We start from the raw sequence: 19,656 nt of genomic DNA, 5'->3' as shown, positions 1-19,656 counted from the left end.
TTCCCACCAACAGTAATTGAGAGCTCTCTGTTTACAGCCTCTTCCGCTAGCATACAGCTTCTCACAGCTCCAACCTACATTAGCGGTGAAACAAAAATGGTGGGCAATATTGCTATCACTAATTCTATTATTCTTTAGTACTGCGTGCCTCCCCTAGTGTATTTGTAATGCCTATTTTTAGCAGGCAAAAAAAGACTAAATGGGTCACAAACTGGCACCAATGGAATCAGAAAGTTGGCGAGAAATAAGCAAAGGAAGTAAACAGTAAAGCGCTCGAGTCATCTGCAGCTCCAGTCAGTGTGCGCAGTCTGGGGTGCAGGGTAGGTACAGGCAACTTGTGCCTCACCTGCCACCTTCTCGTGTTTTTAAACAGGAAATTCGTAAATTCTTCTCTATTTTTTAAACCAAAGAAAGTTGAAATCCCACAAAAAAGTAATCATAGAATTGATATATCTAAAAAGAAACTCTAAATATTAAATAAAAATATTAATTAATAAATAAATAGTATATTGATCTTATGTATGCATTTTTGAAGCTATATTTTGCCTCCCCATGACTGCATGTCACTGGGAGCTATACAGTTTAGCAGTTTAGAGCCAGATGCCAGTCCAGATGTTTACAGATCTATTTGTCTGCAAGTGGATACATCAGAATGGAGCAGAGCAGGGAGCTTGTGGCCCAGTCATGGTATTTTCTCTATCACAAATACAATCTTTTTCAAACTACATTTTCATCTGCTCCTGATTCACAACAATTTGAATTGTTTTTTGAATTTGAATTGTTTTAATATTAAATTATTAGTATTTTTTTTGCCCTCTTTCTTTTTTGTTGTAAATCTATGCCAGTTAAGTCACAATTAATACTCACTGTTGCCGTCTAGTGGATGAAGACAGATTGCAACTAAGTGAGATTATTTTACTTTCATTGTCAACCTCAATGATGGAAACCATAAATCTGTCAAAACAAAAGGTTCTTGACCAAAGACAGACATTCAGACAGCTTCATATCCTTACGCTTTGTTTACAAACTCTCTCTGGGTATTTTTTAAACAGATATTTTTATAATATTATTATATTATTTTATTATTTAACGAACGGTCCACCCACAGATGTTTACATCGCAGTTGCGCGCGTGACTGCATCAGAACTCCTCTCGCTGGCTGACATGCGTGCTCTCCTCCCTGAATACATCAAGGTGTAGGCCGTGCTCGCGCACACGGGCGCGCACGTAACGTCAGCGCTGGTGCTGGCCAGATCTTGCGCTGCTCCTCTTCCTCATTTTCCACAAACAGACCTGCTTCTCCTCCTCCTCCTCCTCCGCTCGCAGCAGCTCGGCTCTTCCTCCTCCACGCCGTCTCCACCCTCATTCTCCTCCGCGGGTGGATGGAGGCCGGCAGTCCCGGAGACACGCGCCATGCCCGGAATCCGCGGCTGGTGAGGCTCGCCGCTCCTATTTTCTTGGGTCCGTCAGTGGGTCTTTGTGTTTCTCTGCTTTGCGAATGCGCGCTCGTGCGCGTGTGCTGTGGAAGTAGGTAATTGTTGCGTTAATTGGCTGCGCGCGTCAGGTGTGCTCGTGCCTCTGATGCTCCTGTAATACTGTAGCACTTTTCCCCGCACTGCGCGTGCGTGCATGAGCGCGTGTTGGAGCAGGTTTTACGCACAGTTGTGTTTTTTTGTTGTTGTTGTTTTTTTTTTTTTTTTCTTCTGTATGACGGAACCGAACCGCCATCTGTGTCTCCCAGTCAGACTGCTGAGCGCGCACCGCATCCCCACATGACCCGCGGCTGAGCACGGACACCAGCGCCCGGATCATGGCATGCGGCCCCCCCCGGGCATCCAGCACTGACCATGGGGCTCCGGTCCAGGACCGTCGCTAGCGGCTCGGAGGAACAGAAGAAGAACCCCGGCGCTCCGCCCGGGGACCCGCTGGACCAGAGCATCGGCGGCGGCGCGGACAAGGATGGCACCCAGCTGCTGGTGGGGCCGGGCCGGGAGGACTGCAGGAGGGGGGGTCCGGGTATCGGCATCGGGCTGCTGGCCAGGACCCCCCTGAGCTACACCCGGCCCGTTAAGAGGAATAACATCCGCAAGAGGAAGATCCAGAACCTGATCTATGACGCGCTGGAGCGGCCGAGAGGGTGGGCGCTGCTGTACCACGCGTTCGTGTGAGTACCCAGCTGTTCTGAAAGTTTACACGCGCTTACATAAGACCAGTGTGGTCCTGAATCTGTGACTTGTGCTGACTCACGCTTTGGTTTGAAGAGCTGACTCAGCGCTTCTCAGGCTGTCAGTCACAGATGAAGAAAATCTGGACTCGAAGTAGATAGAAGGTGCATCCTGTAGATGTAACCTCAGCAAAGTGTGGAAAAATGAAAATCTGAGATAAAAAATGTTCCTAAAGGAGGAGAAATTACAGGTGAAGCTCCAGAGGAACAATCTAAACCTGGAGGAGAATCAGTTCAGATCAGTTTGGTGTAAAAAATAAAATGACAGCAGTTTTCTTTACATTTCCCATAAGTTTTAGGAAGTTGATGTTTACCCGCCTGATGCATTCTGAGCTGTTGTGGCGTTTTGTTGGATGTCTGAAAAAACTCCTGCTACAATCTGTGAAACCGGATTCTGGTCATACTGTTCAGCACCTTTTGGGCTCATGAACCTCTTTATTGTGGGCTGTTGAAGGCAGAAAGGGCTGCTTCCTTCTGATGTTTGGGAGGAAAGCAGCTCAGCCTGCGGTCAGCCTCACCAATCTTGGCTTGATGGGGTTTTTTGAACGAGATCCGAGTAGAATGACGGTCCACAAAGCCGCTGATCTCTTTTCAGGCTGAAACTTGTCGTCCTGCGTTGCTGGTTTTCTATTTTTTAGATGTGAAAACTCATCATCACAACAAGTTGAGTTTGTTTGTAGACACTGTCCCAAAGATGTTCTTTTGTTGTTGGCGATGTTCAAAAGCAGTTCTGAGTTTTCCTGGATTAAAATCCCAATTAAACAATTTTAGGCTTTTAATTGGGATTTTACTCATTTCCACATACTTCATCCTTTAGGTTGAAATGTAATGTAGATGAATCAACTGAGGAAAAAGTCTTCCCATTGTTTTCCTCTTTGATTTGCTGAATGTTCTGACATTTTAGTTGTTTTTTTACTTTTGATCCAAACGAGAATGTGATGAGTAATGGTGACGCCGTCTGATTCAGTTTGACCTCCTCTGTGTTTGAACTCCACGATGCTGAAATTCTCTGTAGCTGATGGTGGAAACCTCAGTTTGGCAGAATTGACTATCAGGCAGATTATTTAAGTCTGTAATTATCAGGAAACAGCCGAGTATAAATATAAATTTACCGTTGTGGCACTTTTAACAGTTTTCCTTCAGGGATCTCCAAAGACAGCAGACTTTAGTGTTGGAACCAACTGAACCAACTGTGTGCTTCAGTCAGGATTACTGATGATTGGATGTATTCTAGTACTTTGAACCAGTGGTCTCCAACCTGTTTCAGGCCACGGACCGGTTGGATGTCAGAGTATTTTCTGCCTGTATATGAATGTACTTTTTTAGTTTCCAGTTTCCCTTGAGGGTAAAGTTTTATCTTCATCCTCTGTAAGGCACCTGCAGCTGATTTCAACTATTTTTGCACTCTAGATTTCGCGTAGGAACCATTGAATGTGATCTAGATTTTGTTCAAGCAGCCACTTTCAATGAAAAGTCTATGTAAACACGTTTTTCAGGCTTCCATGTTTGAAACTCTTGCATTCACTCGTCGCTTCGCAAGTTTTTAAGTCCGTTTTCGGGCTCTGCATCCAAAGCCTTCAGCAACTGAGCGCGGGTTAAAGGTTAAACCAGTTGACCAATCCGGGACTCGGATTTTGGAGTAAGGTCTGAATAGCATCCTTTTTATTTCTCTGGAGGAGAAATGAAAAATTGCGGTTTGCGCCCGGCTGGAATTCTATCACATCAAGTCTTTCATGTATCAGAACAGAGCAGTGAAAGAAAAAGCCTGGAGCAAGACTCACCAGATTTACACTTTGACATTTTGCACCAAGCCTCTTTCAACTGTGAGTACATGCAAATATACAAAAGAAATCCATTTTTTCAGGAAACATTTGAATTATTCTAGTTAATGCTGACAGGAGATCTTTGTATTGTGACCTTTCATATAATAACAAAAGGCAGGTTTTTCTTGCTGATTCACTAAACATGTGGAGTTATCCTTGTTTTCAACATTTATTGTAAAAACTAAAAATCCAAAAATTTGCAGATAGGTTTTGCATTTTGCCATTGATTATGATAAAAGCGCAGATTCAGCACATTAGCAAAAACGGTCACTAGAAATCTTTTATTTTCTATATGTAATAAAAAACTGAAGTCCACTGTTGAAAAACTTTATTGGAAATGACCTCCTAATATTAGAGATCCGGCTCCTAAAGATTGTGTATTAATATTATTATGTTTGGGAAAAACTGTAGCAATAAATCCATATTTGGAGTAAAGCCTTCTGGTTTTTGTCTGTTAATTGCAGCTCTTTTATTTCGAAGTCAAAGGCTTTTCTCTGTTTCCTCATTAGCTTTTTTCTGCGAAAGTAAACTTTTCAAATTCATTTGTTGTTTGTTAACTTTGCTAGCTTGGTGGTTTCAGTTTAGTGGTCAGCCGCTTTCAGAAAGTGGTGGATGTATTTCCAACACCGGACCGAGTGACTTGACACGTAACAAGAATGAGTCGGGTGTGGTGGAGAATCCAGTAGTTTTCCAAAATAAAATGGCTTTTAAAATAAAATTATAAATAAAAGGCAAAAAATATAAAGCTTGTGTTTTTTTGTTTTTGTTCTTCTTTTTTACTCTGCTGCCCAGTATTAACTTCTCCACGGACGGTACCAACGCCGCCCAGGGGGGTTGGGGGGCCACTTCTCTAAACCTTTGAAGCCTGTAAAGTAACACCCTGAATAGCCTGTTTTTTTTTATTTTATTTTTTTAACGATGTGAAAACCCTTTATCGAGGAATAAACATCAAATTTTCATCTTTTTCTAAACTTAAATAGTAAACTTCTCCTGTTATATACTTTTTTTTAACTTCTTTTTTTCACTTACCATTGGTGTGAATGGGGCATTATCATGACATGATTGGCGGTGTGCGTACCGGATCGACTCGGGCCACCGGATGTTCTCGGGGTCCTTCAGGGTCCTTCCAATGAGTTATATCACTAGAGGAGACATCACATGGTTCCTCATGGGAGGAGAGCACCGCCATCTTGGTGAGGTCAAGTCACAACTGCAGTGCACATTCTTTAACTGTGGAATTATAAAAACATTCTGGGATGCGTTCTGCTTCTGGTATTCTTCCAAAATTGCAATGCCATTTTATTTACACTCAAAAAACGTTCTATTCGGTGTGGTATCATATAGACCAGAAAATACAGTTCTTAATATCCTGATATTGCAAGGAAAGTTTATATGCACAAAAATAAATTTTTGAAGACCAAACCACTTTTTATAACATTTCATAAAGAGCTCTGTTTTGACTTTCAATCACTTCATTATATGAAAAAGAATGGCTTGAAATTGCTTCGTTTTGTTCAGAAATACAAACTTCACGAGTGCCCCTAACTGGTATTAGACTATTTAGATTGGTTCTATGTTCCTTTATTTTATTTTACTTATGTTTTTATTTATTTGTGTGTTATGTTCATTGTTTATTTTTTCCCCCTCTATTCTTTATTTTCTATGTTAATGTGTTATGTTTGGCAATGGTGACTGATCTTCGAGGTAATATTGATTACATTGTTATTGTTCGTTATTTAATGTATGATACCGCAATTGTCAATAAAGTTTTAAAAAAAACTTAGCGACGTTAACTCATTGGTCGTGGCAACTTACAGCCAATCAAATAGTGTGACGTCATCATTGGTCGAAGGACCCCGAAGGACCCCGAGAACATCCGGTACCCACAGCGGGTTTCGCAACATATTTTTTAAGTAGTGGTGTCTGTTTACACAAAGAATATGTTTTTTTTTCTTGTTTTTGCACAGCCTGAAGTTATTTTCTATGCTCAGAGAGCAAAACCAATAAATAGCTTTATCATTTTTCCCATAAAGTAAACAAAAAAGGCTCTATGTGTTTATCACCCGACTCCTCCGGCTCTGATGAAATCACAAAAAAATTCCAACATGCTGGATGTCCTTCAAGTCAGCAGTTCTCTTCTGCAGCTGTTGGAACATCAGAGCAGCATCAAGCAAACATCCATCCTTCACTCTCAAACCTAAACGTACACAGCTGCCGCTTTAAACTGCAGCTCACTAGGGGTCTTGCTCAAAGGCCCTTCCGCAGGGGAGGAGTTTATGCCGTTCTGCAGCAGATGAACCTCATTGTCATGCGTGCACGAGAGTGAAGCATGAGGAAAGCGGCCCAAGGAGCGGCAGTGACCTAAGCTGTTGTTTGTTGTGTCAGAACATGCTGGCTCACGGCTCCACAGGTGAGCATCTGCAGGCAGGCGTCGTCACTCTCACAGCTCTGCTGCCACCTTCACCGATAACACCGATAATTGAACTAAAGCCGACACTTCCCAGCCTGCGGGGGGGTTTCATTATCATCCGGATGACTCTGACTCGTTTCGGCTCCTTTGTGGAGTTCGGTGAGATCCGATGCTTCCTGAGGAGAAGTCGCTGATGGAAGAATCTACTTTCAGTCAAGTGAGAAAAAGACGGCGCTGTTTCTTTCTGCTCCCCAGCAGCGAATGTTTCTACCCCACCAACCTCCCCTCTTGAGGTTATAGACTAGTTCACGTCTGCCATAAAGGTCTTTGGCAAAGGCTATAAGGCTTCAACTTATACTCACTGCTTCTCAGGAGATCTGATAAGGAGCCTTCATACCTCAAGTTGACATGGGGAAAAAGATCTTAATGCACATTTTACAGATTTAGAATGGGCTAGAATAAAAAATAAAATTATGTATGTAGGTAGGTAGGTAGGTAGGTAGGTACAATTTAATTAAAAAATAAAATACTAAACAGATTCTAAACAGAATATATTGGACACTATAGATTACATGTGTTGGAGCTGCCCCAATGTTCAGAGCTTCTGGATGGAAATCCCTTGGTACTTCACACAAATTGTTAAGCACAACACACCCATCTCTCAGGTGCTTTTTATTTTGAGAGAACCTTCCCTCAAATGATGCTTATGGGTCCAGACTAGGGCTGGGTATCACCAATAATTTCAAGATTTGGTTCAATTCACCAGAGCCTGGATTGACTTCCTTCATGACTCTTTTGATTCAATTTTGAATTTACAGGGTTTACACATTTGGACATATTCATATAGAAATGCAGTAATAATCTAGGTATGTGTTGAAGAAATTCATATTAATCTGATACAGTTCACTCACGTACTGTTAAATTTCTTAGTAAAAATAAAAGCCAGTGATATTTTTAACACCATACAGTGTTACATTATTTCTTAAAAGGAGTAAATGTGCAGCTCATTATGTTCTGCCTCTGCTGCCTCTACTGCTGTTATGCATGAGGTCACTGGAAAAGGAAAGGCGTAAATGATCGATCTAAACTTTTATGGATTGACTATTCATTTATTAAGCTTGGATCGATGCAGATTGATTAATCGAAGTGACCCATGCAGCCCTGGTCCAGACGGTGTTAATGTTGGGTCTTAAACTCATTGATTCATTGACTCATTGATTTGCATTGACAGCAGCTTTTGTAATGTAAATGTAAATGTCTATTAAGTTTTATAACTCTTAAGCTTCAGGTCTCAGATTCTTTTAGAAACGTGGTAAACAGCGCTCAATATCAAAGTAAATCAAAACTCAGATTGTGATTTCTAAACTTAAACAAATTCGTCACGGGTTTCATCCTGGTTCTGGTTCCTGTTTTTCTTCAGCATTTCTAAGTTAGGCTTTTCTGTTTGGTCATGATACTTCTGCTGTGTGGGATTTTCAGGTCACAGCATGAAAACTGCTGCTAGCATAACACTACTGAAGCACTGTATTACCCAAATTCTGGTTTCCATAACAACGCAGGGAAGAGAAATCAGATCTCAAGTGGAGACTGGGAGGCGGGCCGAGCCAGCACGCATGAAAGCAGAGGGAGAGAAAGATGTTTCAGCAGTTTTTATGGCAGATTGTCGGTGATCCTCCGTCTCTTCCTGCCATCAGCACAAGCATGACAGCACAGCCACTTCCCAGAATGCAACACAATCACGTCATCTTTGATCTCCAGAGATTTTCTCCTTTTTCTTAGAAAAAAAAATCAGATTTCATCCAAACAAAAAGCAGATGAACATTTATTTGAAGAAACAACATTGACTTTATTAATGTAAACACATATAAAGTAAGATATAACAGATTTGCTCTACTAAAAACCTGCTGGAGTGAAAAATAAGATTTGTATTAAATGAAAACAAAGATTTTCAAATAAGAAAACTCAATATTTTTGTCCTAATTAAACACCTTTACACTCTTAAATTACCCTTTTACTTACCAACTGACTCCATTTCAGTTCCTAAAACACGTTTTCAAACATCATCCAAAGAGACACTGAGGAAAACTTTGTGCGTCAGGAACCGCTCTGAACACCTCAGTATGTAGCCTGATGTTCTCTGCTTCTCAGGGGAGACCACCTCTCTGATTTGAGCAGTTATGTAACTGAATGGTTGAGAGTTACTTCCAGTACTTCCAGAAACGTCAGCATATGAAACCTAAGCTGCTCAAATCAGAAAGGAAGCCATATTTAAACGTGGGATCCTATGAAGCCAGAGTCACTCAAACTTACCCATTTTAAAGTGAGAAGGTTCGGTTTTTAGACTGGTCCAAATGGGATGTTCTTGTTGGATATTATGGGCGTCTGGTCCTGTGTGCCAAATAAGGGGTAGACCACAGTGTAGACAGCTGCTTGTTTCTGCATGAATGCTGAAAGGTCTTTAAAGGTTTCAGAGCAACAACTGCTTCCAGGAAGGCCGTGCGTGTTTCAGCAGGACAATGCCGAACCTCAGCCTTCAGCTTTACATCGTGATAAGGGCTCTGAACCTCTAAAGGGGCAGGCTGGTGCCCCGTTATAGAGCACTCTGAACCCGTAGAGAAAAAATGTTGGAGCACATTTTTATCCATGTGCATGCTGTGAGCAACAGGTTGTAGTGAACCCTTAAACAACACTTAAGGTAGGGTGAAGTTGGTGGGATGCAGGCGTGTCGTACGGATTTTTCAACCCCCCCAAATCCTGTGGACTGTGCAAGGATCCAGTTGGTGATATTCGTGTGATAAGTGTGCGCTCCATGTGTGTAGCCTTAGACAGAGGGTTAACCCTGACCCATCCTGTGTGTTCACCCATCCTATAGGCAATTGTGTATCACGTGCACACATGCGTGGGGCATTGACGTGGTGTCAGTAAGGAGCTAGGTTTCAAAAACCTTTACGATACATTTACCACACACACAGCAATGGTACGCTCCAAGTTCTGTAGAGTCCTTAAGTGAACTTTTCTCTCTTTAATATTGCACATGCTGTTCTCTGTGACCCTCCACGGGCCCGGACAACCTGAAAACACACGACACCTGTATGGCTCCACCCCTGTTCGGGTGCATGCAACTAAGGCTTTAAAAGCTGTGGTTTCTACCTCCACCTTCTGTGAACCCCGCTGTTGCTGGATCTTGCTGTTCTGGGATCCAGGCTCACCAATCTCATTTTTTTTTCTTTTTACTTTCTGTTTTGAAATAAGTTATTAATAACTTGTCTTTTTCGTTGACCTTTGCAGAGTGTAAAACCTGTTTTTGTTTCTTTTTCCCTGTAGTTTTGAATGCGCTTCAGTAAATTAGCTTCAGTTTAAAGAGAAATGCATGGCTGGTTAGACAGTGTAGATGTTGACAGATGTCCTTCCTTTCTCAGCTTCTAGTCCTTTGATCCAAACCATAAAGAAGCATCTGTGCTTTTCAATGATGGATGTTGTTTTTCTACGTGTAAACGCTGGATGTGGGAGCTTACGTTAAGAAAAATCACAGCCGCCGAGCTTCAGTAGGAAATTATCTTTGGCTGACAGACAGGAAGTCACTTTGAAGCTTTGCTGGATTGATTTCTGTCATGGCTGCCTGAGCAGACTCTGGCTGCGTTTTCAGAAATGATGGGATGCAGACGGATACAAAGCGTATTGATCGCGAGTTCCTGCATGATCTTTGCAGAAACATCGGTGAACGTTCTCCATCACTTTTCTGCAGCTTCTCATGTTACAGGAAGAACAAATCTACCCAAAGTTCATTAGCACCCCATCAATACCCTTCACAACATATATTAGACCCTCATTTCAGTGCATTTATTGCTTCCATTAAAAAATATGTATTGATCCGTTTGTTTGAGTCTGAAAGGTTATGCTGATGTTATTCCTCAATAAACAAAAACCTGTTGCACTTTAAAGAAAGTTCTCAGGTTTCCTTCTTGGAAATCAGCGGCAAAGCTCTCCGTTTTGGACCGATTGGAGAGTTTTCATTGCAATCTCATAATTTCTTTGTAAGGTTAAGGTAGATCTCAACAGGTTTTTAGTTCATCCATCTATCTTTCAAACTTGCTTTAATCACTTTTGGGTCATGGGGTTGCTGGAGCCTATCCCAGCTAATTGAGGTACTCCCTGGACGAGTTGCCAGTCTGTCACAGGAGCGCATTAACTACTCTGACCTAATCAAATGAGATTTCTTTCCAGCTTCTGACTCATTCATAGGAATGTGATGCAGTTTTATCACAACAGCCTGTTTATATGTACCAGTGGAGCAATCACTTTCAGGCTCCCTAATGGACTCTGTGGTTGTGGTCATTTAGCGTAATGACATTCATTTGCCTCAAACGTTGTACTGCTGGGAGAGGAGTTCAGTTTCTGCAGAGCGGAGATGAAACGTCCGGGTCTGTCCCGGACTCGCTATGCAGTCACGTGTCAAAGCCAAGAAGTGAGAGAAATCACATTTCTGTAGACGTATTGAGATTCAAGTTGGCATGTTTTCATGGAAGAGTGGCTGTAAAAGCTCAGGACAGTTAATGTTCTGCTCTTCATCTCTGCTGATCCATTGGAACCAAATCTCAGGGATGAAAAGGAATAGAAATTTTTAATGTCCAATTAAGATGTTTTCTTTGGAAACCGCTGTTCTACAAAAAACTGGGGGAAAAAATAATTTATGGTGGCTGTCAGTGACGTCTTAGGTTGGTCGGTGCTTCATCTCTAAGGTTTGACAACTATTCTGTCTGGGCAGATTGCCAAACACTCCATAAGAAACCTGTTGGTGAATTTTAATAAAACTGTCGACTTGATATAGCCATATTTATTCTTCATAACCCTTTTGTTTATATGTAAATGACCTTTTTATTATGATTGCTTTAAGATGAGTTTAATCTGAAACAAGTGTTTCAATAAATTCTATTCATCAGTTTTTAAACTTGTAGAATTATATATTTTAAAACTTTAAAACGAGCGATGTCGCTGGCTACACCCACACTTAACAAAAAATAATTTCATTTATATTCATGCGCTTTTTCTCCCATTTGTCATGAGATGAACTAAAATGTCTGAAACATTTTCTACAAACACCAATGTGCCCAAAGATGCTAAAAACTAAATGTTTTGTTTTCATTGAGCATGCTATATCCATCCATCTTCCTCCGCTTATCCGGGACCGGGTCGCGGGGACAGCGGTCTAAGCAAAGATGCCCTGACTTCCCTCACCCCGGCCACTTCCTCCAGCCCTTTGGGGGGGCCCCGAGGCGTTCCCAGGCCAGCAGAGAGACGTAGTGTCTCCAGTGTGTCCTGGGTCTTTCCCGGGGTCTCCACCTAGTGGGACACGCCCAGAACACCTCCTCCATCTACCCATAATATTATAATTTCACATACACATTTCTGAGACCCCTGTTTCATAATCATAATCCAAATTTCTTTTATTAACCCATTGTATAAAACTTGTTTTTTGCCCTGTGGTTTGCCATCACTCCACTAGGGGCAGTGGAAGGGCTGCCTCCAATGTCAAAAGCACGTTTGGCAGGAAAAAATTCAGCTAATTTTTAAAATTTATGGAGATAACTTATCTATTGTTATTCATTTGTGCTATGTTGAAAAATTTTAAAATTGGTTCACAATTAATTTTTAAAATTCAGTTACATCATCTTTAAAAATGTGTGCATCAAATTTGAGACAGTGGGTAAATAAGGGGCTTTTTTTCTTGAACACTCATGTTAATATTTTTACATCTTAACTAACATTGTTAACATTTTCATCCGCCGTATATTAGTTTAAAGTATCTATATTGTTAAAAAAAAATGATATTGCAGGGGATTTAACCAAAGGGTAAAAAGAAACTCCATCTTAATTCCAGAAAAAAAAAAAAATTCTGTCATTTTCTGATGTACTGTGCTTGACATTCATGGTTAAGACCATTTAATGTTGACTTGTTGCTAAGCAAATGCTACTGGATACTTCTCTCTAATACGTCTACGACATTTCCCAAATGTGTTTATTATGGATGTAGATGCAGAATAATTCTTAATGAGTGCTTTATACTGCTGTTAGCCACAGTCCAAGATAAAACCACAAATGCTTTGGCCAACTAGCTGCTCATGTCTTTGTTTCAGAAAGTGATGAGCAGAAGAGGTTTCTGGGAGTTCCTGGTCTGCTGGGGCTTCTGTTTTTTTTTTTTTTTTTTTCTGTCCTGATGAAAAGCGGGGAAACGAGCAGCTGTCTGAAAGCACTTCCACTGTAGGAAGAATGACGTTCATAAATATGGATCAGAAGGTCACAGATGACACAAATGAAGGTATTTCCCTGCTGAAGACCCTAAAGAGCGAGTCCAAGTTTGTGCTTCACACCAGGAAGATGCATTATGGGCCGTGACATGGCCTCCCTGTCTCCATTATGAGCTCAGAGCTTATCAGAGCTGTAATGGAGGTCTCTGTAGGAATGGGCAGGCGCTCATTCATTACCAGTATTCTCCTGTAATGGATGTCTAATTAGGGAAGAGGAAGCTCATGATGGCTCTGACTGATCAGGTGAAGGATGGGGCTAGAATGTGAGGGTCCACGTTTGTTCCTCCAGTCAGCATCCTCCTCCTGCATGGCTCTTTTAGAACTCAAACCGAGTTGCTCCTGCTCGCCGTCTCTATTCTTTTCATGAACATTTCTGTTCTTCTGAGTGGGTTTTCACTCGTCCTCCTCTTGTAGCCGGAGGCTCAGACTTCCCCTGGGGTTGGTCGCCTGGGGCTGCAGCAGCAATGAACGATGCCTTTAGGTTCAATTTTCCTTCAGTCTCTGCGGCAAAACCTCAATTTTCAGGTGCGAGCCTTGAATATTTGATTAATTGATTTATTAATGTTTGGATCTTGGTCCCAAGCCCGGTTGGATTGAGAGGGTTGCGTCAAACATGCGTAAAACATTGCCAAGTTTACCATGCGACTCATCCTCGAGGGAGGGTTGTTTCGCTGTGGCGACCCCTGATGGGAGAAGCCGAAAGTGAAAGAAGAAAGAAGATTAATGTTTGTACCTTCTAGATACAGTATGAAAAATCTATTTAACGCTCAGTTAAACTTTGATTTATCATTGGGTGGTTTTCAAAAAAGCAGGGCAGCTTGTTAAACGAAGGTTTTGCATCCATTTTATTCGAAAAAAAAATATTTGTTTTTAATGTTTTCTTACAAATACTCATTTCACTCACTGTAATATAGCTGCAATATTGCTCGCCATTTTCTTGCACCAGTAACGTTAGGTTGTGGGTCTCACGGGCTGTAAGCCAGCTGGAGAGCATGTGAACAGAGAGCTTTCAGCAACGGCGAGTGGAAGTGGGGCGGTGTTGCTTCGCTGCAACGGTCCCGCCAACGACTCAGACGTAAATTTCAATGACTTTCCGCCGCTCTGCAGAAACTATGTCCTAGAAAACAACACTTTGCGGTCTGTTGATATACTTTTTAAATGTAAACTTTTGTATTAAATTTCACATTTTTGTAATAAATGACAAAACACTGTTTTTAAATAAACTTTTCTTTATGACTTAAACTTTATTAATTTTAAAGACCAAATTACATATCATCCAAACAAACAAAACAAAAAAGAAAAAAAGAAAAGAAATTCCAAAAAAAACAAACTAGCAAAACCTAAAGGAGAAATAGATGCCATATCTGACAATTATCCCTTATACTTACATAAATGGATACAACATTACAAATACAGAGAGTTGAGGTCATTTCTGGTTTCTACAGCTGGACATGTTATTGACCTGTGTGTTTAAAATAGTGAGACCATTTATGGTTGAAGTCATCCCTTATCTATATAATGACCTCTCATGTGCTGGCTGACCCAGAGAGGTCTGCCAGTGGGTAAGTGATGGAGTCAATGGGCCCTAGAGGTTCCGACTCCCCGGGCTGCCGGGCCTGGTGCGCCCACGTTTGGTGCTCTGGGCCTGGGGGTTGGGGGTCTCTGGGGTGGGGGGTGCTGGGGATGAGTTGTGCTTGTGTTGCTTAGATGCTGACACCCCGGCCAACAGGAGGACAGGGCGGACGGCGCCTTCTGGGTTCTCTTTTCTTAAGCTCTGTCATTTCTCTTTTACTTGTGCTTGTTTTTGTGTGTTTTATTTTGAGGGGCTTATTTATTATTTTACTACATGTGTGGGGTTTGTTTTTATTGTATTCTTGTTTTTTTTTTTTTTATGGAAAGCACCTTGAGCTGTCTGTTTGACATGAAAGGTGCTTTATAAATAAAATTAATTTGAATTTGAATATAGAGCCCAAAAGATCATTGGCTGCCATCTCCAACCCCTGGAGGAACTGTACAGTTCCCGCTGCCTAAAAAAGGCTCAAAACATTCTGCTGGATCCATCACACCCCGGACATTCCCAGTTTGAACTGCTGCCTTCAGGCAGAAAATACAGAACAATTAAAACAAGGACAAACAGATTAAAAAACAGCTTCTATCCGAGAGCCATTGTGGCCTTAAACGCTGCTAGATAAAGTTAATTTATTAGGGAAGCGTGCAATAACCGGAGAAGGTGTAACTTCCTTTTTATATTTTGTTGTATATTTTTTTTTTAACATATCTTTCTTATATTGTCTTATTTCGCAGTTTTTAGTTTTTTTATTCTTACTTGACTTTTTATTCCACCGGAAAAATTGCACTGTAATTTCGTTGTACATGTGCAATGACAAATAAAGATATTTCTATTTCTTCTTTAAATAAGCTTTTGAAATAAACTTCTGATTTTGCAGTTTCTAGTAAATGCTTCAACATTTAAAACCTAATTTTTAAAAGAAAATTTCACATCTAAGCTCAAATATACATTTTTTGTGTGTGTCACTGTTAGCCGAAGGTTTTCAGTGGCGTACGAGTGCAGATTGCGTTCACAAAGTTGAAGCCAGGACAGCCTTGAGAGCAGATTCCTCCTGTTTATTCTCCGTCGCAGGGATTTACTGCGGCAGCACCGCTGCACTTTAGCACTCGCGTAACGATAATTTCTCAGCGCCTGTGTCTCAGAAGACACAGCCGTGGTTTACGGCCGCAGCAATGGATGCTGGGAAACCGTAATCAGTGGCTTCAGAGTATCAAAGATGTAGCATCACTCAGTTTTATAGTTGTGGTTTGATTCCTGCAGTGGATTTGAAGGTGCTGGGTGATCAGAGGGGTGACGACCTGCGATCACCCACTCAGCCTCAGCTACCGATCGCTGCCGCCCTTTCCTACGATATAACTAAACCACATGGTGAGAAGCATTGGATGGAGGCCAAAGCAGCGTCTCTGCAGTCATGCTCTGCTTACCAATGTATTTTATGTTTTTGCATTAATTTGTATAAATTTTGGTCATTTTGTATCTTAAAAATTAAGTTTTTATTTATTCAACAGTTAATGTTTGTTTTTTCTTTAATTCATGTTTTCCTTCAATTGTGCTTCAGTGTCTAAATATGATTTTCAGTTGTTTTCGTTTTCTTTTCACTGTTGCAGCTCAAACTATGTGAACACTAACTCCAAATTTTCTTATCACTTGTGGGGGGCAAATTTTTGTTTTCATCTAAAAACTCCATGATTTATATAAAAAATGGTGGCGTTGTTGTTTGATTGTCCAATCATGAGCTCTTGAACAGCCTTTTGGCTTTTTTTCCCACTGACAGGTGTGTTTTTCCTGAAAATGTCCTCCTTTTTAGAAAAAGAGAGATTTCCTGGCATTATCTTGAGTCAAAAATGGCAGCATCCTCTTTTTTCCCACATTCCAACTGTCTTCCTCATGGTCTCTTACAGTTCGAAGTTTTACACAGATTACATTTAGCAGAGTTAAAATAGTCAGAAATGTTGCACTCTGTCAGTTCTGGCTGTAAACAACCGGCTTCATTAGCACACGTGATCTGGGATTGTCCTTGTGTAGTGACACATTGGACTAAACTTTAGCAAAACTTTTTCCCTCAAACCGGATCTATTTGCTGCTTTGTTCGGAGCGAGGCGGGTCTCTGTGGAGCTATCATTCACCCAAAGTACTGTATTATGTTTTGCGATGCTTTTGGCACGACGATTAATTCTGTTGAATTGGAGACAATAAAAAAGCCGCCAACCCTTTCAGTGTCACTACGGGGCACGACGACACATTTGAAACTGGAAAAAAGGAAGTTCAAACCAAGAGGAAAACTAGACCAATTCTATTTGACCTGGCAGTAGGGCAATTACAGTTGCATAGAAAACATATGTTTGCTTGTTACTCTAGCATTAATCCTTTCAAATTTGATCCTGTCAGGTTTGGTTATATTGACAGTGTTTAAGTCCTAATGTTTAGTTGCCCAATCTGATATTTCAAGTCTATTTCCCCCTAGATATAAATAAATACACACCATTTTTTTTTTTTTTTTTTTAAGAAGTTAAAAACTTTTATGCTCTCGCGGGCCACATAAAATGACATGGCGGGCCACATTTGGCCCCCGGGCCTTAAGTTTGACACGTGATGTAAAGGAACAGAGCTGTGAAAGAAAAAGCTTTGAGCTGAATTCACCAGATTTCCACCGCTTCGACATTTCACACCAGACTGTAAGGACAAGCGTTAGTGTCGGGTAGTGACAGTCCAGTTTGAACACCAGATGCTAAACGCGTGTTCCTAAACATGCGTCACATACCAAGGTTCAGTACTTGTTCCTAAGTGTTGTATGCAGTCTGCCTCCATGCACGAACATCCACCTGCTTTTCCTGCACAGATGATATAAAACTTTAAAGTTACCCAGAACTTGGCTGATCTTTTTACTGTATAATCAATCTAGCTTTACTTCTAAATCCATAACACTAAAGTGGTGATAAATCAGAGACTTGGGATGAACGACCTGCTGGCCTAAACATTCTGTTTTTCCTGGTACTTCAGTGAAGAGGTGATGTTCAGCAGCTGCGCTCATCTAGACTCACTTTTGCCAATCAAAGCTGAACGTTCTCTTCATAATGTTTAGACTGATCTTTGTCTGGACGATTCTCTTTTCTGCCAAATCCCGACCCGGCGGGTTTCCGCTACAGCCGCCTCTTCATCAGTCTGATTCCTGAACTACGGATGGGGATCGATGAGTGCAGGTGGAGCAGTCAGACCCCGAGGAGGATGTTCTTACTTGGAGGAGAAAGAAGATCTGCTGTTGGTAAAGGGAACCCCCCTCCCTCCCTGCTTTCCCACAATCCCCTTCTCTCCTCAGCTCCTGAACACCAAACCACAGCCCGGTTTGATCCTGTACATACGAGTGTGTGTGTGCTAAATGCACAGCAGAGGGGGGGGGGATCATTACCGTATGGAATTTCACCCCTACCTGAATCTGCAGCATCAGCGATTTTCACACTCGTCCACTTCCTGTAACACAGCGGTTAAAACGTCAAACTTCACGGGTTCTCGGCGCACAGAGGCCATTAATCTCTGAATTAAAGCAACGTTCATTGTAAGGTTTTCATAATTCATAAATGTTCAGGAAAAAATGGTATGAAATCAATCCAGTGAGCCTCAACAAAACTATACTCTTGCATTTGACTTCCTGTTGTGAACCGTTTCTTTTTGGTTATTAGTAATGGTTTTTTAACCAAATTGTTTATTTGTTTTAGCCGTTTGTAAGTGTTTTCTTAGTAAAGTTTAAGGAGCAATGTGTGTTTGAAAAGTCTCTTAAAAATCCTTTTACTTGAATAACAGGTTGCATAAACAAAGTTATTCAGCTACTTTACAGTGAATGAACTAAATGAGGATTAACTGTGTTAATTGATACTTTATGTATCGCGCAATGGGGAAATTCTTCTCCGCATTTTGACCTATCCCCTTGGGGGGGGTGTGTGTGCTGCAGACTAGCTGCGCTCTGGGGGCGACAGCTGGCCGGGAAGAGCGGGGTTCGATCCGCCAAGACTCACTCCGATCATCTTCTGAGCTATTTTATAGCATATTCAGTGGTCTTTTACCATTTTTTTGGAGTTTAAGTTGTATTTTTTTCTTGCATAGTTTGGCCTCAGCAGAATGTTTCCATATGCTGTGCTGATATACAAGATTCCCCGTTTTATGAAGCTAAATAAGCGTCAATGTTTTCCGGTAGTGAAGCGTGCATAAATTCAGTCTGTTGTTGTTGTCTAATTTATTATTATGATTTGCCTTTCAAGATGAAATGTCCTTTATTGTTCCCGTATTTTGTCAAAAAAAGATAAATCCCACCTTATACTTAAGTACAACTTAAATTGATGCACTTTTTGGTGCTCCGACTTCTACTTCTTAGCAACGTATGGTCCAAAATATACAGTGATTATGACTGTGCTGTCTTTTTTGGCTAAAAAAAAATCAAAAAAACCTGTTGTTTTCTTGGACATAGTTTCTGCAGAGCGACAGGAGATCATCAGAATTTTGCCTCCAAGTTGAGGGTGGACCCGTTGGTGCGGAGCAACCCCGCCCCACTTCCCCTCTCCGTTGCTGAGAACGCTCTCCTGCTAACTTACGGTCCCTCACAAGGTCAACCAAACATTACTGGTGCAACAAAAATGGCGAGCAATAGTGGAGCTTTCTAGTCTCTCAGTTCTGGGCCAGATGCCATTTTGGACGAGGAAAACGAGGACGTACATGGATCTATTTGTCTGCACCTGGACACATTGGAATGGAATGAAGCGGAGCAGGGAGCTTGTGGCTCGCCCAGCATATTTTCTATGTCACATACGCAGTGATTCCAATGGCATTTTTTCATCTGCTCCTTATTCACAATGATTTGAGTAAAGAATTACTCAGAAATGCAATTTTAAATGGAAGTTTCTTTATACATGTTAGTAAAATGCGAGAAAATGTTAAAAACACCAAAAATATGATTTCCATCTGCATAGGATTTCAAATAAAATGGACTTTATCAAAACTACCATCAGACAGAAATACGTTCAGACATTTCGATGTCCACCTGATATTTTTCTGAGACGCTGTTGTTTTCAGGCGCCGGTGGTCGGAAAAATATCTCCCGATTTCTGTTCTTTCCTCCTAATGGGTTCCTGATCTGATGGCTGGAGGAGCAGCAGGCTTTTTGTTGGCAATAAATTAAGAATCTTTCCTCCTAAAGCTGCTGTTTTTGTCTGGAGCCTCTGATTAACATCCTGATTAACCCCCCTATCTCTCTGTGATAAGTCGAAGGCCGGCAGATCTGCAGCGCAGAGTCCATTAAAGCGCCAGACCTGTGGAGAAAGTCTCTCTGTGACTCC

General features: G+C 41.3%; 1 protein-coding gene across 1 annotated transcript in view; it reads left to right on the top strand.

The window, feature by feature from the left end:
• Window positions 1-755: 755 nt before the first annotated feature.
• kcnq3 (potassium voltage-gated channel subfamily Q member 3) overlaps window positions 756-19,656 on the top strand; it is a 108,002-nt gene continuing 89,101 nt past the window's right edge. Inside the window, exons 1-2 of the mRNA XM_020711392.2 lie at window positions 756-1,433; window positions 1,742-2,164. Of these exons, the coding sequence (XP_020567051.2) occupies window positions 1,848-2,164 (317 nt within the window). The 5' untranslated portion in view covers window positions 756-1,433; window positions 1,742-1,847. The remainder of the gene's footprint in view (window positions 1,434-1,741; window positions 2,165-19,656) is intronic.

Source organism: Oryzias latipes, chromosome 17, assembly GCF_002234675.1.
Source record: "Oryzias latipes chromosome 17, ASM223467v1".
Classification (NCBI taxonomy): domain Eukaryota; kingdom Metazoa; phylum Chordata; class Actinopteri; order Beloniformes; family Adrianichthyidae; genus Oryzias; species Oryzias latipes.
The sequence above is the reverse complement of the archived record's forward strand: the minus strand, read 5'-3'. Positions and strand labels throughout refer to the sequence as shown.